The sequence below is a fragment of the Malaclemys terrapin genome, chromosome 6 (genome assembly GCF_027887155.1).
Source record: "Malaclemys terrapin pileata isolate rMalTer1 chromosome 6, rMalTer1.hap1, whole genome shotgun sequence".
Lineage (NCBI taxonomy): Eukaryota > Metazoa > Chordata > Testudines > Emydidae > Malaclemys > Malaclemys terrapin.
The window spans coordinates 86839166-86860831 of NC_071510.1; the positions used below are offsets into that span (position 1 = coordinate 86839166).

At 39.3% G+C, this 21666-nt stretch overlaps 1 protein-coding gene across 2 annotated transcripts in view; it reads right to left on the reverse strand.

Annotated features, from left to right (window-relative positions):
* The window catches only part of GFM2 (GTP dependent ribosome recycling factor mitochondrial 2), a 29077-nt gene extending 7464 nt beyond the window's left edge, over positions 1 to 21613 (reverse strand). The window contains exons 1-15 of one of the 2 annotated variants that reach the window (XM_054031420.1): positions 21445 to 21613; positions 18510 to 18592; positions 17792 to 17879; positions 16752 to 16797; positions 15936 to 16033; positions 15068 to 15193; positions 12809 to 12897; positions 11529 to 11617; positions 10720 to 10780; positions 9457 to 9642; positions 5540 to 5620; positions 2705 to 2853; positions 1467 to 1607; positions 1282 to 1381; positions 666 to 855 (exon numbers count right to left, since the gene is read on the reverse strand). In XM_054031420.1, coding sequence (XP_053887395.1) covers positions 666 to 855; positions 1282 to 1381; positions 1467 to 1607; positions 2705 to 2853; positions 5540 to 5620; positions 9457 to 9642; positions 10720 to 10780; positions 11529 to 11617; positions 12809 to 12897; positions 15068 to 15193; positions 15936 to 16033; positions 16752 to 16797; positions 17792 to 17879; positions 18510 to 18572 — 1507 coding nt within the window. In that variant the 5' untranslated portion in view covers positions 18573 to 18592; positions 21445 to 21613. Of the gene's footprint in view, positions 1 to 665; positions 856 to 1281; positions 1382 to 1466; positions 1608 to 2704; positions 2854 to 5539; positions 5621 to 9456; positions 9643 to 10719; positions 10781 to 11528; positions 11618 to 12808; positions 12898 to 15067; positions 15194 to 15935; positions 16034 to 16751; positions 16798 to 17791; positions 17880 to 18509; positions 18600 to 21444 lie in introns of both variants that reach the window. The other variant, XM_054031419.1, reaches the window with a different exon arrangement.
* Between the last annotated feature and the right edge of the window lie 53 nt (positions 21614 to 21666).

Below are 21666 nucleotides of genomic sequence, written 5' to 3' on the forward strand. Positions count from 1 at the left end.
TCTATCATATTCTGCACCCCTTCCCTCCAATTCCACTGGAATCCAGGAAACCACGTGGACGTGCTACCAGTCCTGATAGTCAACAAATCTAGGCTTTGTCGGGCTAAGGAGAGAGAAAAGAGAGTTTCCAGAATCAAAGACCCAAAGTTGCCCATCAGGTTCTCTGAAAGAGGTCTATGAAAGAGGCAGTGTTCTGTGGGTGAATTGTGGTAAGTGACTTCCAGACTCCTGATCAGTGGAGATAAAGGCCATAGAGGGTGGTGGATAGTGCTGACTGGAGAAAGTACCTAGATTTGGAAGTGTACTTTCATTCAAACATATTGCACACATTACAATATCCTGCTCTCTCAGCAAGAGGCTGGATATCACAAAGCTAACTGTGCAAGTGGGAATGGATGTAGGAAGACAAAAGTGCAGTTTTCCCACCTTCCAAAATGAGGTAAGAACCCATCATCTAATCTTTAGATCTGACTAAAAAAATCGTGAAAAGAATAGTAGCAAAGTACACTCAAATTATAAAATTTAGCACTTATGCAAAATCATTAAGGGCCTTACTGTGTTACTGATCCACACATGCAATTCAATTACATCAACTGTATGCGCGTGCACAGATCAAGGGTATGGTATAGTATAGCTCTAAAACTGCTTTAGTAGCTGTGTTGTACCTGGCTGTTTGGACATCGAAGGTGGTTCTATTGTACAAAAGAAGACCGGCTCGGGGATCTCTACGCCAGCTAATAAAAGGCTCTCTACTTCACTGTTACAGCCAGGCTTTCTCCCAACCTCTCTTCCAGCTAGACGGGCTGCAGCCACAGCAGAGGCCTTTGATGAAACAATGGTGTCTCCAGTGGCACTCTAAAGTACGCCAAACATCAAATGACATCAGGTTGTTTGCAAATAATTGTTTTTTTAATGCTCTTCATGATAAAAACTAAGTAATTACTATAGGTTCTCTTTGCATAATTAAATTAAAACCAGATTCAGAAGGACATCAGAAGCTCTAATTGCATAGCTGTCTGTTCAGCACCAGCTGAGTTTTTAATAATAGTTTTTCTATGCCAAAGTGACTATATTTTTAAAAGACAACATACAGAAACCAGAGGAAATAGATCAACTACATGTATAAAAAAAAATTAATAACTGAAATAAAGTGAATTTAAGTATTTTATAACTTTAAAAGCTAAAAATATTTGAAACTAAAACATGATCTTGTATCTCATATTTATGTGGTAAGTAGCTTCTCAAATAAACTCTCTCAAGAATCAAAATGTCTTCTTTTACCTGTTTTAGACCAACAGTAAGGGCAATATTGCCAGCCATTAGTGAAGGTATTTCTATTTGCTGGTCAGCAAAAGGCAGCAGAAGGCGACTCATTCTCTCTCTGCAAGTGAATTATTCAGGTTATCTACTACTCAAATACAAATGCCAATGCTTCAATGAACATCTCTCATCTCACTCCTACTCACGTGCAATTTTTGTTGATGTTATATACAGCTGATTGAGGTTTCATTGTGCCTGAGTAAATGCGTATAAAAACTAATGGCCCACGTTGTTTATCATGAAGAACTTTAAATGCCAGGGCACACAAGTCATCTTTGTACCACGGCCTGCAAAACATAAGCAACGAATCAGAAGAGCAACCTCATTCAACTCATTAACAAAAAACAAAAGCAAAAACAACAAGAGACATCCTAGTTCCAGTTTTAGCTACATTTCCACTCATTTAAGATACCGTGTGTTTGGTATTTGTAACTATTAATTCAGAGGCAGATTTTTTTTTTTTTTTTTTTAAACAGCATATAAATTTACACAATTGGGATTACTCTAGGTAATGGTAAAAATAGATGTGCTGAAATATGATATAAATCAGTGGATATTAGAGATGTTCCCTATTGGGCTTTTCAGGAGTATGGTGAACATTAGATACTTTTTTGAGGTGAAATTAAGAACTGAAGGCAAGGCCCTCTGTGCCATTTGTGCTCTGCTGGAAGGTCGTCTTGGAGTACCCCAGGCTACTTCACAACAGTGTCTAGTCAATGATTGCTCCTATTAACAACCAGAATGCACCAGTTCAAAAGCATCAAACCTGGAAGACCATGAAATAATAATTCACCTGTATGGTTTTTAAATACACGTAACTTTGAAATAGTAGCAGTTCACTCAGACAAATCAATTAAGGGATGGGCGTACCTATTTCTCTTTTTCCCCTCTTATTTTTTAAACAATGAGTAACAGCAATTAGAGAAGAGACCTAGATTTTATTTTCAGCTTCATTGCTAACACACTGCATAATCTTGGCAAGTCATCTAACCTCTTGGTGTCTCAGTTTCCACACCTACAGAATGGAGAATAATATTTACACACCTTTGTAAAATACCTGGATCCACAGATGAAAGGTGGTTTACAACTATAAATTATGATTAAACAAGTTTTGCAGTCAAAAATATACACACATGCTTTGGATAGTACTGACCAAGTAGCTTCGGTACTCAAGTATATTTTTATGACTGCACATCTTAGTTTTATTCCCAGTGTAAAATGGCATTCCTACTGGATAAAAAATCCCCTCAGTAAACACTTTAAAAAATATAGCCCCATTTTGGAAATCACAAACAATTCTACAAGGAGAAAATGTAGAATAATGTAATTTTATCAATTCATTTTCCCAAACAGATAAATTACTTTATCTTCTCATTACACTTACAGAAAGTCATAGGAACGTTCATTAGGTGCAGGTAAGTACATCGTAACGGCGTCCAGTAAAGGCTGTACTCCTTTATTCTTCAATGCGCTTCCACAGAATACAGGTACTGCTTTCTGTGCCAGCGTTACTCTACGTACAGCAGACTGTAACTGCAGAAGGAGAGAAGAGTATTTTCAATTCACGTATTTATAACTTAGCCTTTAAAAAAAAATTGAATACAGGGAAGCAGTGAGGAAAATTAAGGCACAATTCCAGAAACCCTCCACACATGGGCTTTCCACTGATTTGAATGGGAGTTTTTCCTCACAGAACCACACCTATAATTTGTAGTAACTGTAGATTACAAATCAGGTGGTTTCTGGGTGGACAAAAGTAATGATTTTTAAAAATCCTGTTTTAAATTAAGAAATTGTGTAAATTTTAATCAGATTTCTTTTATTTATATGTTGCTAGTTCTTTACTATATTTCCATTTTGTAGTCTTAAATGGCTGAAGCGGATGTTTTTCACTTGTTTCTTTCTTTAGTTTCCTAAATATTAGTAAAATTTCAGTTAGAGATTTTTTTTTTCTGAGAAATTTCATAGTAAAAGTGCTTATCTACCCTGAAAAAAACCAAGTCCAAGGCCATTATTACAGCCTTACTGTGAGAACACCACATACTCAAACACAAAATTGACATGCAAATAGCCCAATACTGTATTTGCCAACAAAAATAAATAAGATTATAACTATCACAAGTGAAGAAAGTGAAAGTGGACATGCTTCAGACAGGCTATACTCCTCCATCAGGGTTTGTGGTTTGAAGTCAATGGGACTTGTGCTCCTGAATCACTTAGGGTACAACTACCGGGGGGGTGTATTGGGGGGGGGGGGGGGGGGAGAAAGGAGAGAGATGGTAGCGGGAAATCCATGGCAGCGTGTCTCAGAGTCCAAATCAACTGAGGCAGGCTTGTGAGGCTCGTGCTATGGGTCTAAAGATACCCGTGTGTAGACATTCAGGCTCGGAGCCCAGGCTCTAGCCTAAGCGTCCACACAGCTATTTTTACCCCCAGAGGGCTCTGAGTTGACCTGGGCTCTGAGACTTGCTGCTGTGAGTCTTTTTTTGCTGTGCAGACATACTGTTAGGTGCTTTTGAAAACCTTACCTGTAGATGCCTAAATACGAGCTTAGGAGTCTAACTTTAGACTCCTGTTTTTGAAAAATATTGTATGTTTGTACAAAGTAAGTTCACAATTACTTAGTGGAAATCTAAATACCCTTTCAATGTGAACAACGAAGCAATCTGTTTTGAAGTGAAATATTTTTGGGGAGAAATTTTTTTTTTTTTTAAATACAATTTTAGCTCCTGATGCTGCAAACACTTATGTACATGTGCAACTCTAAGCACATGAGAAGTCCTATTGAAGTCAATGGGGCTATTTGTTTGAGCAAAGTTGTGTACCTGGTTCAATGTTACAGTGTTAGGGCCTTGATTTTCAATATTTTGAATTTTGCCCATAGGAGTTTTATAAGTCTCAGTAAGATATTCTTACAGTGGCTTAAAAAAAAAATCCAGACTTTAGAATTTATAATGAACTACATTATAAATTCTAATCTAAAGTTGCAACAGCACAAATTTTAAAATTAGCTTTATTTTATTTTTATTACAAAGCCTCCACCTGATTTATATCCCTGATATTAAAATTAAAAATAAAATGATCTTGATTTAAAATTGCTCCACCCTGGCTTGTTTTGATTTTTAACAGTTAACCTTTCTGTTGGAATGTACAAGTGATAATACTGTGTCCCACATTTTAATTGCTTTCCTTACATTTTAAAGGGGATTGTAGGGCTATATTTGATCTCAGGAAGGTTAGAGAGTATTTCAAACTACAGTATGTAAATACAGTTGTACAAAACTCACATCAGTAACAAAATTGTTCAAAAACAGTAGCCTCCTCCAAGACCCTGATCCAAAGCTCATTGGAGTCTTTCCTCTGACTCCAAATGGCTATGGATCAGACTATAAAACAATTGCCTGTTTAGGTGCAGCAACAGATAAGAGCCCCTGGGGCCCAGATCCCATGACTTCAGAACAACAAAAGTCACACAAGGCAAGGACCATCTTTTTGTTGTGTGTGTGTGTGTAAAGCACCTAGCACAACGTGGTCCTTGGCTCTGACAAGGGTCCCATAAGCGCTAAGGTGGTGGTGGTAATAATAAATGGTAATAAGGCTGTCACTATTTTCTCCTACAAGAGGAAAGTCAATCAAGGAGCTCTGTGTCAGACATCCATCCTGGGATGTTTGAACATCCCCTCAATTCACACCAACCAGATTCTGCTCTCAATTACCCTAGTGTAAATCCAGACCCGCTCAAAGCAGAAACTGGCCCGCTGCATAGGATGTTCTATTTTCCCTTCCTTAGCCTCTTCCTCCAATATCCAGGTAACTTTAAACAAAAATCACCCATAATAAAATGAACTTATTTTTATTAATTGTGTCCAACATGTTTGAGAATCAGATTCAATAGCAATATCAGATTAATCCTTTCATTACACAGTTTGAGTAGAATACTGCTTGTTAAATTCACAGCACTTTAATCACCATCTAAATTGGCTTAATGCTTTGGTACTAAAACAAAAGGAAACACTTCTTCACATGATCTACAGCTGGCTACGGTAGCTTAAGTCTGAAATTTAAACATGTATTTATTTATTTATTTATTTTAGTACTGGTCAACACAGAATGCATGCTTGCTACATCACACTTAATCCATATGCACAACAGAAAAAATAAAAATCAGAATGACAGCTGGTAAAAACACAGTCATAGTAACTGTGTGGTAAAAATGTACCTTATCAGCAGGTAGTAAGTCAAAATTTTCACTAAAATCTCCTAGAACCAGCTCAGCAAATTCATCATCCAGATCTGCAACCTGCAAGAGAGAATATTTCCGTATTATCTGTAACTATACTATTCCACAGTTGGCCCAGCAATACTAGCTATCTGAGCCAGAAAACTAATGCAGAATGAAGCTTTTGCAAACATTGGAGATCATGGATTCAGAGTCTTGCAAATATAATTTACATTTATTACAATAAAATTGAAAAATTGACAAGATTAGCTAACACCACTGATGGAACATGAGTTATTGAGAAGCTGAACTTTGAATAAAAGCGGTTTTATTTTAGAAAATTGCAATTTTGAACACATTGTTAAAATGAGTTTCCCTCTTATGTTACAGAATCTGTTAGTTTATAGTAATAGATGCTTTAGTATACTACCAAATAAAAAAAAGTAGACTAAAGCAATCTGCTGTGTTATGAGGAAAGAAAACTTTGAAATAATAAATGAACATTAAACACTAAAATGTCCAACTTGCTAATATGCATCTCTACCTAGCCACAACTGCTTTTACTACCTAGGACAAGCTTTTTCAGACCCTTTTAGGTACTTTAGAGAGCTATCTGGGATTTTGGGGGATTGCCTGGGGAGTGAATCCACAACAGGGAAAAACAGAGCCTCTGAGAAAATGGTACTTCAAGAAGTGAGAACTGCAGGCTGACTTAAAGTTGCTGGACAATGTATTAGACCGACAGATAATGCACATTCATCATCTCTCAGACTGAAAGATTCCAGCCAACAGTGACAGCTGTGAAGAGCTCAAATAGAATAAATGCTTCACAGCTGTAAAGGATTATCTCCCTCTAATGGAGAGCCGCTGATCATCTAAAACTGAAATTGTCTATTTTCATATATATATATATATATATATATATATATGAAAATAGACAATCAGCTAAAACATGAAAAGTAATATATTTACTTCATTAACTAAATGAAAGGAAAATGCTACAAGTTTTTTTCCACAAGATTTGTATTCCAACTATTATATTTTAGATCAGCGTTGAGTGGACAGCTCTCGCACAAAGTTATCCAATCAAACGACATTAATGGTCAATCAGATCTTATATCCAGCTTCTGAGAAGGACTGGTAAACAAACACTCTGCCCTTATATAGTGCTTTTTATTAATGATACCAATGTAAATCCCTTTGATAAACTGAAGCACTACCACCCCCTTTTTCCAACTGGAGAATTTGAGGAACTAAGTGGTTAAATAACCCTCCTGATGTGACTTTGCAAGGAACGTAAAACAGATCTTCCAACTCTCAGATTGACACTCCGATCACTTCATCTCCATCTCCCATAGCTGATGTTTTAGAAGAATTTGAAAATCCACAATAATCTACCTAGCCAGTTGTGCAGTGCTACAAATGCATGGGTGGAAGGCTCTTCCATGACCACTAGAATAAGTCAGATTATACCACAATTTTAACTTGCATAACTACAAATATTAGAAATTATAGAACTATCCATTTGTTTCCTTATTCTCCAATCAACATTTATTACTCTTGTAAATATCAGAGATAACAGCATGCAAAAATCCCTGTATTTTGAGAGAATAAACAATGAAATGCAGCAAAGTCATTCAGCTATGACTAACCCCTCTATTACAATTTATGAGTTTATTCCAAAGACAGAGTGTGACACAATAGAATTATAGCACAGGAAAAAGACTCGCTGAACAGACAACTCACAAAGATGATGCCCTGTTTAAAATGTCACAGAATTTAAGGCCAGAAGGATCCACTGTGATACTGTATTCATTGTTTCGGCCCAAAAAGTAGCAACCTAAACTGAGCCAACTGTACCACCTGTGTGTTCTAAGATTTTTATATAGAAATAGATTGTGTTTATATCTTGTATTCATAACACAGTAGTGCTGAAAAGATTCCAAAAGTTGCAATCTGCATAAGGGAAGGATAGCTAACACAAAGAACTGGGAGTTAGGAAACATGAGTTCTTCTAGTCTCAGCTCAGTCATGGACTTCCTGCATGAACTTGGCCAAGTTATTTAATCTTTCTGTACTTTAGTTTGGTCATCCCTATGTTATCACATAGGTGTTGCGAGACTAAAGGGCCCAAGTCACTCAAGTCAGTGGCAGCTTTGTCACCAACTTTGGTCAGAGTAGGTTTGGGCCCTAATTTATTAATGTTCATGAAGTGCCTTGAGATAGGGCTGTCAAGTGCTTAAAAAAATTAATCGTGATTAATCTCACTGTTAAATAATAATAGAATACCATTTATTTAAATATTTTTGGATGTTTTCCACATTTTCAAATAGAATGATTTCAATTACAAACACAGAATACAAAGTGTACAGCACTCATTTTATATTTATTTTTTATTACAAGTATATGCACTGTAAAAAAAACCCACAAGAAATAGTATTTCTCAATTCACCTAATACAAGTACTGTAGTGCAATCTCTTTATCATGAAAGTTGAACTTACAAATGTAGAATTATGTACAAAAAAACTGCATTCAAAAATAAAACAAAATAAATACTGTAAAATTTGAGAGCCTGCAAGTCCACTCAGTCGCTCTTCTTGTTCAGCCAATTGCTCAGACAAACAAGTTTGTTTATATTTGCAGGAGATAATGTTACCTGTTTCTTGTTTACAATATCACCTGAAAGTGAGAACAGGCATTCTCATGGCACTGTTGTAGGCAGTGTCGCAAGATATTTATGAGCCAGATTCACTAACGATTCATATGTCCCTTCATGCTTCAGCCACCAGCTGATGATGGGTTTTACTCAGTAACAATCCAAAGAAGTGCGGACCGACGCATGTTCATTTTCACTATCTAAGTCAGATGCTACCAGCACAAGGTTGATTTTGGTTTTTTGGTGGTTCGGGTTCTGTAGTTTCCATATCGGAGTGTTGCTCTTTTAAGACTTCTGAAAGCATGCTCCACTCCCTGTCCCAATCAGATTCTGGAAGGCACTTCAGATTCTTAAATCTTGGGTTGAGTGCTGTAGCTATCTTTAGACATCTCACATTGGTATCTTCTTTGTGTTTTGTCAAATCTGCAGTGAAAGTGTTCTTAAAACGAACATGTGCTGGGTCATCATCCAAGACTGCTATAACATGAAATATATGGCAGAATGTGGGTAAAACAGAGCAGGGGACATACAATTCTCCCCCAAGGAGTCTCAAATTTAATCAACACATTATTTTAATGAGCGTCATCAGCATGGAAGCATGTCCTCTGGAATGCTGGCTGAAGCATGAAGTGGCACACGAATGTTTAGCATATCTGACATGTAAATACTTTGCAATACAGGCTACAAAAGTGCCATGCAAATACCTGTTCTCACTTTCTGGTGACGTTCTAAATAAGAAGAGGGCAGCATTATCTCCTATAAATGTAAACAAACTTGTTTGTCTTAGCGATTGTCAGAACGAGAAGTAGGACTGAGTGGCCCTACAGGCTCTGAAATTTTACATTGTTTTGTTTTTGAGTGCAGTTATGTAACAAACAAACAAAAAAATCTACATTTCATGACAAAGAGATTGTACTACAGGTACTTGTCTGAGGTGAATTGAAAAATACTAATTTCTTTTGTTTATTATTTTTACAGTGCAAATATTTATAATGAAAAATAATATGTACTTTATTTCAATTACAACACAGAATACAATATATATATAAAGACGTAGAAAAACAACCAAAATATTTAAAAAATTTCAATTGGTATTCTATTGTTTAACAGTGCGATTAAAACTGTGATTAATTTTTTAATCGCGATTAATTTTGAGTTAATCATCTGAGTTCATTGTGATTAATCGACAGCCCTAATACAGAGTATTTTAAAAATTAATATATTTTTAAGTACTTTACATATTTACTTTAGAAACTTTACTTGTTCTATTAAGGCATTTCTTGCATCTCTGACATCCTTTAACAATTCAGGATCATCAGTTTCCATCAGGGGTTTTTGCTCAAAAACTTTTCCATCATCCAGACTAGAAGCAGGGTTCCAAATAATTTGTTCCTTGGTCACTACATCAACCAGTCCCTTGAAGGTCTTGGCCTCACCAATTGGCAACTGTAAAGAGAAAGGAAAATTACACAATTAGGAAACACTAGTGTTATAACTATAAAGGGAAGGGTAACAGCTGTCCTGTGTAGAGTACTATAAAATCCCTCCTGGCCAGAGACTCCAAAATCCTTTTCCCTGTAAAGGGTTAAGCAGCTCAGGTAACCTGGCTGGCATCTGACCTAAAGGACTAATAAGGGGACAAAATACTTTTAAATTTTTTTGGGGGGGGAGGGGGGAGGCTTTTGTTTGTGCTCTTTGTTTTGGGAGGGCGTTCGCTCTCGGGACTGAGAGGGACCAGACATCAATCCAGGTTCTCTACATCTTTTTAAACAAGTCTTTTTTATTTTAAACTTGTAAGTAAATAGCCAGGCAAGGCGTGTTACTTTTTTTGTTTGTTTTTTTAACTTGTAAATGTACTTTTTACTAGAGTGTTTATTTTTGTTTGCTGTACTTTGAACTTAAGACTAGAGGGGAGTCCTCTGAGCTTTTTAAGTTTGATTACTTTGTAAGATTAATTTTTATACTGATTTTACAAAGATGATTTTTACTTTTTTTTTTTAATTAAAAGCTTTTTTTTTTTTAAGAACTTGATTGATTTTTTTTTTGTTTTAAATTTAAGGGGGTTGGATCTGTATTCACTAGGAGTTGGTGAGAGGAAGGAGGGGGGGATGGTTAATTTCTCCTTGTGTTAAGATTCAAGGGGGTTGAATCTGTATTCACCAGGGAATTGGTGAAGGTTTCTCAAGGCTTCCCAGGGATGAGAATTCTGGGGGTAGTGGCAGCGGACCAGAGCTAAGCTAGTAGTTAAGCTTAAAAGTTTTCATGCAGGCCCCTACATTTGTACCCTAAAGTTCAAAGTGGGGATACAGCCCTGACAACTAGTCTGAATATAAATCTACCTGTCACATGCAGATTTGTTCAACAGTAAAATTATTAATACGACAAATAATGAGTATGGACTTTTGTTATTTATATCCTATTTCCATTGTATGAAAGTATTTATAACTGTTTTGTTTGTTGTTTATATTTTATAACAATAAAAATAAAGTTCAAAAATAATTAACATTACATTTCTTAGTTTACCTGTAAAAGCAAAGGCTTTGTCTTCAACTTTTGCTTGATGCTGTCAACAGCATAAGTAAAACTACATTAAAAAAATAACAGATGTTAAAAAGAAGAGTTAGCCCAGTTTAATGATATACATCAGTTTATCCATTGGTTTAATATTTCTTATTTACTGCAAAACTAGTTCTACAATTACAAAAAATATATCTTTTGAATAAGATTTAGCCTTATAATTTTTTTGCTGGCCACCCCCACTGTGATATTTCCAACTCTACTTCATAAAATGTTCCGCTTCATTATAATTAAGGCTACGATTATGTCATGGAATCCGTGACTTCCACTGACCTCCGTGACATGTTCTGCTCCCGGGCTGGAGCTTCCAGCCAGCCCCACCCCTGCAGCTCCCAGCCCCCGTCCTGGTGGGGGGACCCAAAGCTGCCCAGCGCGTGGCTGGGGACCCCCCGCAGCTGCCAAGCCATGGCAGGACCCTGCAGCTGCCCAGCCAGCAGGGACTCCACGGGGGATCCTGCAGCTGCCCAGCTGCTTCGGGGCAAGGGTACCCCACAGCAGGCCAACCCTGCGGGGTCGCAGCAGTGTGGGACCCGGGAGCCCCAGCAGCAGTGGGTGCAGAACCCGCCTACCCCTTTTGTCAGGGCTATTTTTAGTGAAAGTCAGGGACAGGTCACGGGCTTCTATGAATTTTTGTTTATTGCCTGTGACCTGTCCCTGACTTTCACTAAAAATATCCATGACAAAAAACTTAGCCTTAATTATAGTTAGAAATATTCTCCCAAGCCAGCCCCCTGTAGTGTGCTTATCGTTTATACCTTGCCCCATTTTTGTCCATCTTGTTTAAAAAACAAATTCGTGGTATATGGTGCTTGTCTGCTTGTCTCCATACCGTTAGAGTCTGTGCCTAAAGAAAAATGACAGAAAACTTCAAAATGCTTGCCCTGGTGGCCGAATGGCAGTTCACTGATGTACGAGACCCAGATTAGTTTTCTCATCTTGAACTCTTGCTCCCTTGCTGCAAAGGCAGCGAGATCAACATATGCAGGGGAAGGAACTGCATTGAACTGCTCAGCCGCTACTCCTTGACCTGTTAAACTGCAGCATTGATAGGTTCCAAAATGAGCCTTGTCCCATCCAGTCTTCGCAAAGCTGGAAGGAATGACTGTGACCCCCCAGGTTGGGGCCTCGAGGATGTCAGGGATAAAATGAGGGGAAAATGGAAGCAATCTAAGTGATGTGGGGGATTCCATAAGGAATAAAAACCTAATACGTATACACACTATAAATATTACTGCTAACATGTCGAAGTGCACACAAAGTAAACACTTGTATACCTATGGATAGGCCAGCAATTTTTACTGCAACTGGGTTGGCATAACAGCAGCAATCAATACAACTTGCACATTGCTGGGCATTTCTAATATTTTTATTAAAGCAAATTAAAATCGGGTATATTAGAAATAGTTCAAATATTGAAGTCCAGTCTCTTAACACATGGGGGAAGTTCATACATGTGTTCCATGTATTAGTAGATGAATAGAACCCTTAAGATCTATTTTTGTTGTTGTTGTTGATCAAAAGCTTCTCTTTAACATGGCAGCACATAGGATGCCACAAAGGAAACAAATTCTGGCCTGTCCCCAAGACTTCTGCACTCTGATCTGATCATCATACTAGACGCTCCAAGTGGGACCTGGAGAAACTCCAAGGAGAAACAGCATTCTGGCTGAGAATTAAAGTAATTCTCTACAATTAAATTCTATGTGAGAAATGAACAGCTACTTATTTCTTCCCACAGATGAAGCTAGCCAAAACGTCTTAATGATCTCAAGCTCTGTATCTGTTACAAAAGACCAATGGTGAAAACACTTACTTTTGCCCTGTCATCAGGAACAAGAAAGCTCTCAATACCACAGAAAATTGTAATTTCCACATGAAATCAGATCTCAAAATTAGTTTGTCTGAAACCAAATTTTGACTGTCTGAAGCCATCAGAGCATAAACCGCACTAACGCAGAACAGGGTCTCAGAGGAAGCTACCTGAGCCTATTTTAAGTCATTACATGTTGCAAAATCTTCACTGAGTAATTTTTACCTCCACACCAGCTGAAGCATCAAATACAGCCACTGCACCATCCAGCACTCTCAGGGACCGTTCAACTTCCACTGTAAAGTCCACATGACCTAAATTATTGAATTATGACATTGCATAATGTAAAACAGGTAAAAGTAGTAAGTCAGATATAACATTTTTCACCAAGTTAGAATGGCAACACTTCTTTAAGTTTATAAAAATGCTCACATCCAATGTTATGGGCTCACATATACTCATTACAGAATCACAGGACCTTGCGAGATCATCAAGTCCAGCCCCGGTGCTGAGGTAGGGCCAAGTATACCTAGGCCACCCCAGAAAGGTGTTTTTCTAAACTGTTCTTAAAAACCTCCAGTGATGAGGATTCCATAACCTAGTTAGAAAGTTTTGCCTAATATCTAATCTCCCTTGCTGCAGATTAAGCATATAATTTATTGGCCGACCATCATGGAAAACAATTGCTTGCCATTCTCATTATAATAGCCCTTTACATACTTGAAGAATGTTATCAGGTTCCCCCTCAGTCTTCTTTTCTCAATACTAGTCACACCCAATATTTATTACCTTTCCTTGTAAATCAGGTTTTCTGAACCTATTCCTTATGTAGCAGGGCCACCCAGAGGATTCAGGGGGCCTGGGGCAAAGCAATTTCAGGGGCCCCTTCCATAAAAAAAAGTTGCAATACTATAGAATACTACATTCTCATGGGGGCCCCTGCAGGGCCCGGGGCAAATTGTCCCACTTGCTCCCCCCCCCCCCGAGTGGCCCTGTTTTGTAGCTCTCCCCTGGGCTCTCTCCAATTTGTCCACAACTTTTTTAAATTGTGGCAACCAGAACTGGACACAGTATTCCTGATAAGGCCTCATCAGTGCCAAATAGAGCAAGACAATTACCTCCAATCTAACATATAACATTCCTGTTAATTCACCCCAGAATATTAGCCTTTTCTGCAACTGTGCCACAATGTTGGCTTATATATATACCCCAGATCCTTTTCAGCAGTACTACTGCCTTGCAAGTTATTTCCCATTTTGTGTTGCACATTTGAGTTTTTCCTTCACAAGTGTAGTACTTTGTACTTGTCTTACTTGAATTTCATCTTGATGATTTCAGATCAATTCAGCTTCAGCTTGTCAAGGTTGTTTTGAATTCTAATCCTGCCCTCTAATGTGCTTGCAGTCCCTCCCAGCTTGGTATCATCCACAAATTTTGTAAGAACACTCTCGATTCCATTATCCAAGTCATTAATGAAAATACTGAACAGTATCAGATGCAGGACTAACCCATGCAAGACTCACTAGATACGTCCTCACAGTTTGACAGCAAACCACTAACCACTTTGAGTACCATCTTTTAACCAGTTCTGCACCCCTCTCTATAATAATTTCATCTAGACCACATTTTCCTAGTTTGCGTATGAGACTGTCATCTGGGACTGTGCCAAAAGCTTACTACAAATCAAGATATATCGTATCTACTGCTGTATTCCCTCTCCCAGTCCACTAGGCCAGTAACTGTTAAATAAAGAAATCAGGTTGGTTTGGCAAGATTTGTTCTTGATAAATCCACATTGGTTATAACTTCTTAGCCCGTTATCCTCTAAGTGCTTACAAATTGCTCCAGTATCTTTCTAGGTATCAAAGATAGTCTGAGAGTAACAGCCGTGTTAGTCTGTATCCGCAAAAAGAAGAACAGGAGTACTTGTGGCACCTTAGAGACTAACAAATTTATTAGAGCATAAGCTTTCGTGGACTACAGCATCCGAAGAAGTGGGCTGTAGTCCACGAAAGCTTATGCTCTAATAAATTTGTTAGTCTCTAAGGTGCCACAAGTACTCCTGTTCTTCTTTTTAAAGATAGTCTGACTGATCTATAATTTCCCAGGTCTTCTTTGTTCCCCATTTTAAATATAGGTATTATGTTGGCCCTTCTCCAGTCCTGTGAGAACTCACCCATCATCCCTGAGTTCTAAAAGATAACTGCTAATGGTTCCAAAATTGCTTCATCCAATTCCTTAAGTATCCTAAAGTGAATTTCATCAGGCTCTGGTGACTTGAATACATCTAACTTCTCTACATATTCTTTAACCTGTTCTTTATAAAACCACAGCAACAGTTGGGTCCTGCATCCAATCAACTGAACCCTCTGAGATTGCACAAAACTTTAAAACCAAGGTTCACTTTCTAAGCTACCTGAGCCCATCTACTCCTCCGTACCACCAACAGGAGAAAGCCTGATAGAACATATTCCAATACTGTACCTGGTGTGTCAATCAGGTTGATTCTATAGCCCTTCCAATCAAAAGTAACAGCAGCAGACTGAATGGTAATGCCACGTTCTCGCTCTTGTGCCATGAAATCCGTCACTGTGTCCCCATCATCGACATCTAATCAGTATGAACATATGCACCATTTCAGTTTGGTCACATAACTTTACATTTTGAATTACCTGCCTTGGACCAAAATAAAGATGATGATTATTTCTCCTAGACCGTATCTACTCTGTATACTTCCTAGCCATGAAAATTGCTTCGGATTCAGGGAAACAGAATCATAGGACTGGAAGAGACCTTGAGAGGTTATCTAGTCCAGTCCCGCACTCATGGCAGGACTAAGTATTATCTAGACCATCCCTGACAGATGTTTGTCTAACCTGCTCTTAAAAATCTCCAATGATGGAGATTCCACAACCTCCCTAGGCAATTTATTCCAGTGCTTAACTACCCTGACAGTTAGGAAGTTTTTCCTAATGTCCAACCTAAACCTCCCTTGCTGCAATTTAAGCCCATTGCTTCTTGTCTTATCCTTAGAGGTTAAGAAAAACCATTTTTGTCCCTCCTCGTAACAACCTTTTACGTACTTGAAAACTGTTATGTCCCCCCGCAGTCTTCTCTTTTCCAGACTAATAGAATAGAATGATAAGCCGATTGATAATGCCAGCTCATAACTAAACTCCTCCTCTTTAGAAAACAAATGCGCTTTAAAAAAAATTAATAAAGCCCACCCTCCCCCACCCCCCCCCCCCACTTGTGACTGAATCCAAACATATTCTACAGGACAACCTCTAATTTTATATTAATTTTTTGCTAAATTTCTCAAACCTACTAAAATAAAAACAGCAGTTCTAACCTCCCAGTGCTCTTGTGTATCCGGAATAGTATAACATTCTCTCTGTGGTTGTAGTTTTCCCTGCATCGATATGAGCCATGATGCCAATGTTACGGATCCTGCATAAAACAAGCAAAGGCATTTAATGTAAATGGTTTTTTATTCAGAAATATTGTGATTGTGATCAATTTTATGACTTCATGATCAACAGCCAGAGGTAGCTTTTTTCCCCATTCACTGCACAAATGATGTAGTTAGAGCATAACTGTAGTGTATATACTCATAACATTTCAATGTTAAAATAGAAATGGTAGAAATACAGCTCCGGGCTTTCTTCCACATCACCACTAATCACCCATTTTTAAAACAAATGGGCACAATACTAAGAAGATTAAAAAACAGCGAACGCATGTTTGTACTACAGTTTATATTCAGATATCAAGCACTGGAAACAGAGAACAGACAGCTAGAATGTATACCACTAAATTCTCACTAGCAACCATTCCTACCAAGATCAGAACAGATTGGAAGTCAATCAGTATACACATTGACCTTTCCACTGAGGGCTCAATCCAGGGCCCATTTAAGTCAATGGAAAGACTCCCAATTCTACCAACCTGAAACCTCCTCCACAATTGGTTCCTGCCTCCTTACATTTATTCCCAGAATATATCCCCGATTCCCCATAAAAAAAAAAAAAAAAAAAATGCTATCGAGTGCAGTTTAGAACATGAGCAGATTGAAGCAGTGGTCACTACAGTATTCTATGGTTCTTTTGCAACACACCCCAACATCATCATATCTATTGCTTACATACTGAAAATAAGCAGTACTTACTTAGCTATAGGAGGGGTAATGATAGAACGCAAAGATTTGACATCTCCTATTGCAGAAAAAAAAAAAAAAAAAAAAAAAAGAGCAATGGTCAAAACTTAAATTCCCAGTCTATGAATGATACTTGAAATCTCACCACTGCTGAGTAGAGCAAGACAATTACCTACTTTGTCTTACATACGACACCCATTAATAGATCCCACAATGTATTGCTTTTTTCGCAAGTACATCATACTGTTGTCTTATATTCACTCTGAGATCCACTATAATCCCCAGATCCTTTTCAGCAATACTACTGCCTAGCCAGTTATTCCCCCATTTTGTAGTTGTAAATTTGACTTTTCCTTCCCAAGAGTAGTACCTTGCAATTGTCTTTGTTAAATTTCATCCTGTTGATTTCAGACCAATACTCCAATTTGTCAAGGTCATTTTGAATTCTAATCCTTTGTCATCTGCAAATTTTATAAGCATAACTCTCTACTCCATTACCCAAGTTCTCAATGAAAATATTGAATAGTACTGGACCCCACTAGAGATGTCCTCCCCATTTAACAAGCAAATTTAAATTAATTTTTTGTTTTCACAGAAATTTTCTGACCAGCCCCCTTTTAACAAAGATTCAGTAATGAAACTGTCCTTCAGGGAGTTCAGAACCTCTTTCTCTGAGCAGGAATCCCTCTCTCTCTTCACATGCTACATGCTCAAGGCAGGTTTTGATATTACTAGCCATTCTATCTTTACTGAGTACTTCAAGCCAAAAGGCCGGGTCTCAAGAACACTTAGCTCCTGATTCTTTTTCATTTTTGCTAAAGGATTTACATTTTCCTCTTATGCCCTCTACTATGAAATGCCTCACTCCTCTGTCCTTAATCCTCTTCTCTACGCTGCTCTTCTCCTGCTTGATATACTAAATGTTACACACAACGATTATAAAACAATAAGATAAGAAAGTATAATTTAGGATTTTTATTCCCTATTTTCTTTCTACTACAGATAAGTGAAAGGCAAGTTTAGAAAAATAAAAAAATAATTTAAAGTATTACCTGGTGGAAAGCTGTAATTTCTCTGATGACATTCTTGTGATTTTAATCTTTTTACAACCCTTGCTCTTGCCCATCTGCAGTACATACACTTTAAAGAAAAAAAATTAAAAGGAGTTACTTTGTAGAAATACTTTTTGGAAACTATGGTAACTTCTTGCACTGTCCTTTTCCTAAAATGAGCATTAACGATATCTGCAGCAATGGATGTGTGAATAATTGATTATACTTCCACGTGAGCTATTCTGAATAATATTTTGGACACTTGCAGGCATCTCAGCATTACTTGCTAGAGTCAAAGACCAAAAACAAAGCCATACCCAGCAGAATTTGTAAAGCCTAATGAAAATGCAAGTCAAAGACTATACTGAAATCAGTATAAACTGTCAGTATTAGCAGTATTTAAACACATACAAGGAGTGAGGCAAAATCATATACCGGACCTCACTGGAATTACAAGTATAAACCAAAACATTTACAGAAACTGCCACTTTATTGAGGTAAAGATATACACACGAAAAGCCATCTACATGTTTCTGAGCTTCCCCACAAACTATAAAATAAAAATCTATTTTGACATTTGAAACAAAATGAATATTAAGTTTCATTCCAGACATTAAAATATTTATATTTATTCAGTTTGGCCTCAGTATCCCATTTTGCTTAAAAGAAAATATTGAGCAAATGCTCACTGGCAAATAAAAATCTGAGAAGAGCTTACCTTATTGCACAAACTTGATGCTTTCAGGACATTCACTGAAAATTTCCTCGGAACTCTCAACATTATTACTCTATTGTCTACAGCTGCACCCTGCCAATATAAGCAAATACTGTATAAAAAGATCACGATCCAAATTAAGTATCTGAACTGTTTCCATTCTAGTCAACAGGAAAACTTTCACTGGCCTAAATGGGAACTGGATTGAGCCATATTTTCTCAGAAATACAGTAATGCCAACAGAAGTTAAAACTGTACATGTACATCTACAAACAATATAAAGTATATTTCTAAGACAAAAAATATGCCAGTACTTACTTCGTAACCATAAACTACTCAGTTTAAAAGCATGGGCCATATTCAGGCCTAAATGGTCACTGAAACTCCTGGAACTCAGGGCTAAGTTCCAGAAGCTGTACAGTATGCCTCTAATTCCACGGAGGAAATATGGTTTGGTAGCAACAGCATAATACCAGTTCAACTTTTCAACAGCATCAAATCCATTACATAGCAATCAGACTCAAGGGAATACTCGGTGACTCAAGATCCCAGCACAGAAGACAAGTTCTTGAATGTCAGTCAGCAAGGAAACAATTCTAAAAAAAAGCATGGCCCAAAAACACAGGCTTCTGCTGCTCTGAAGCTGTATTTGGGAGCTCAACCAGAGAAATGAAAAGAAGTCATGTCTCGTAACCCACATTATTATCTCCTTCACATGGCAACTGAAGATTGGTTAGAGCAGGGGTCGGCAACCTTTCAGAAGCGGTGTGCTGAGTCTTCACTTATTCACTTTAACTTAAGGTTTCGCGTGCCGGTAATACATTTTAACGTTTTTAGAAGGTTATAAGTCTATATTATATAACTAAACTATTGTTGTATGTAAAGTAAACAAGTTTTTCAAAATGTTTAAGAAGCTTAATTTAAAATTAAAATGCTGATCTTACACTGCCTGCCCACTCAGCCCGCTGCCGGCCTGGGGTTCCATTCACCTAGTTCGGCAGCGGGCTGAGCGGGGCCTGCGGGACCCCGGCTGGCAAGGGGCCGGCAGCTGGGACTCCAGACCAGGGGTGCAGGAGCTCCCGTTTGGTGCTCAGGGAGGGGGTGGAGATGTGGGGGGGTGTAAGAGTCAGGGCATGTGGTATGGGGGAGGGCTGGGTATGTGGGGGGGGGTCAGGACAGAGGGCTGGGGTGCTCGGCTCGTGGAGGTGCTCATGGCGGGGGCTGGAGGAGATATGCCCCGTCCCCACCTCTTCTCTGCCTCCTCCCCAGAGCAGCGAGCACGCTGCGGCTCGGCTCCCCCTCCCCCTCAGAAGGGCGATCAGCTGATCGGTGACAGGGAGAAAGAGAGGGCGAGGGAGGGCAGGAAAGCACCACGCTGGGGGAAAAAGCGGGGGAGAGGGAAGCTTGGCTGCCGGCAAGACCAAGCTTCTGCTTCCTGCCCCCTCAGGAGAAACTGGTGGGCGGGGGGGCTGAATGGGGCCAGGACTCCGGCAGGCAGCAGTGTGCCATCAAAAATCGGCTCACATGCCGTCTTTGGCATGCGTGCCGCAGGTTGCCGACCCCTGGGTTAGAGGCAGGGAAGGAAAAATTCGCCCCAGCAAAACACCAACTGCCCATATTGAATCCTGACATTTGCTGGGGAGAGGTAGGGGCAGAAAGAATGGAAAAAATTAAGTTCGCTCTTTCTCTAGGTTGGACAAACTGGTATACAGATTTTAGCTCTCTCTACTGCAATCCACAGTATCATTACTGCAGCTACTAGGGTTATAAGACCACCCAAGACTAATACCTACAGTCTTTCTATGAAAATGCATTGTGCAAAGTGTCAGTTTTCTGTATCTTGTCAAAATGCTTAAGATGTGCTATTGCTACACGCACACTAGATAGGCTTTTTGATCATCACACTATATTTTTGTTTCTGGTCTGCAAGGCTAATCATACATTTAAAAAATGAAAGTTAGCTTAAATGGGTAAAAAAAATAATATATTTGTTTTATGGTTTGTGGCTAGTAAGGAAAAGGCCCCAAATTGCAAATAAAATAAGGCTGTAAGAATAATTAGTATTACTTATTATTTGTAGTGTGGGAAGAATGCATGGTTCAAAAAGTAACTAATAAAATAAAGAACTGCAGTAACAAAAAAAGTTTGAATTAAAACTTGAAATTAATCACACAGCAAATCTACATAACCTTATTGTCCCCATTACTATTACTTCCCCTCCTCTCCATGTCCTTCGGGTAAGTCATGTTTGTTTAGGCCTTAGTCATGCACTGCAATCTGTGCAGGTGAAGCAGACCATCCATGCAGATCACAATCCTGCATCAGGCAGACTGTGAGATTTTCACAGAAAGGTTTGTAGTGCAAACATCACAATAGGGCCATAATCTAAACTGGAACCCTTGCGCTTTACCATAAATCATTAGCCTAAAGATTTCCATATACATTTTCTTTTTACATTAAGTTTCTCTTTTTTTTAAACAATGTATTGTCTCGGTAATGGCAACACTAGGTACAGTTACAAATATTAACGACCTGTTATCAATAATGGCTTCTAATGAAAAAGTGAGACGAGAAACAAACAACTCCCCGAGCATCCCCAACGCCAGCAGAAAGGCAGGCTAGTTGTGTGGTTACGGCACTAAACTGGGCCTCAGGGTTAGATTCCACCCCCCCCCCCCCCCCGCGCCCCGGGCAAGTCACTTTGCCTCCCTGCCCCTCAGGCCCCATTTAGCAGGGATCCCGCCCGGCCTCTCGAGGAGCTGGGACAGAGCCTGGGAGGTGCCGCTATCAGCGATGAGCCGCACCGAAAACGCCGTCAGTGACCCACAGTAGCAGGGAGCCGGGACGGGGGCAGCGCCCGGCACCCCCGGCCTCTCCCCGCACGGCGGCTCGGCAGGTCGCACTCGGTCCCAGGGCTCCGCTGCCCGTCAACACTCACCGGCCGCAGCCAGGACCCAACCCGCTCACTCCGGCCCGGCCTACGATGGGTGCGGAGAAGGGGGCCTCGCCCTCGGGTGTCCGGTGTCCCCGTGCGGAGAAGGGTGGCGACCTCCAGGGAAGGTCTGACCCGGCACCCTGCGCCCCCGCCTGCAGTAGCAGCAGCTTCTTTCCGCTTCCGCTTCCTCTCCGCCCGCCGCGCCGGCGCCGCCTCCTGCCCATA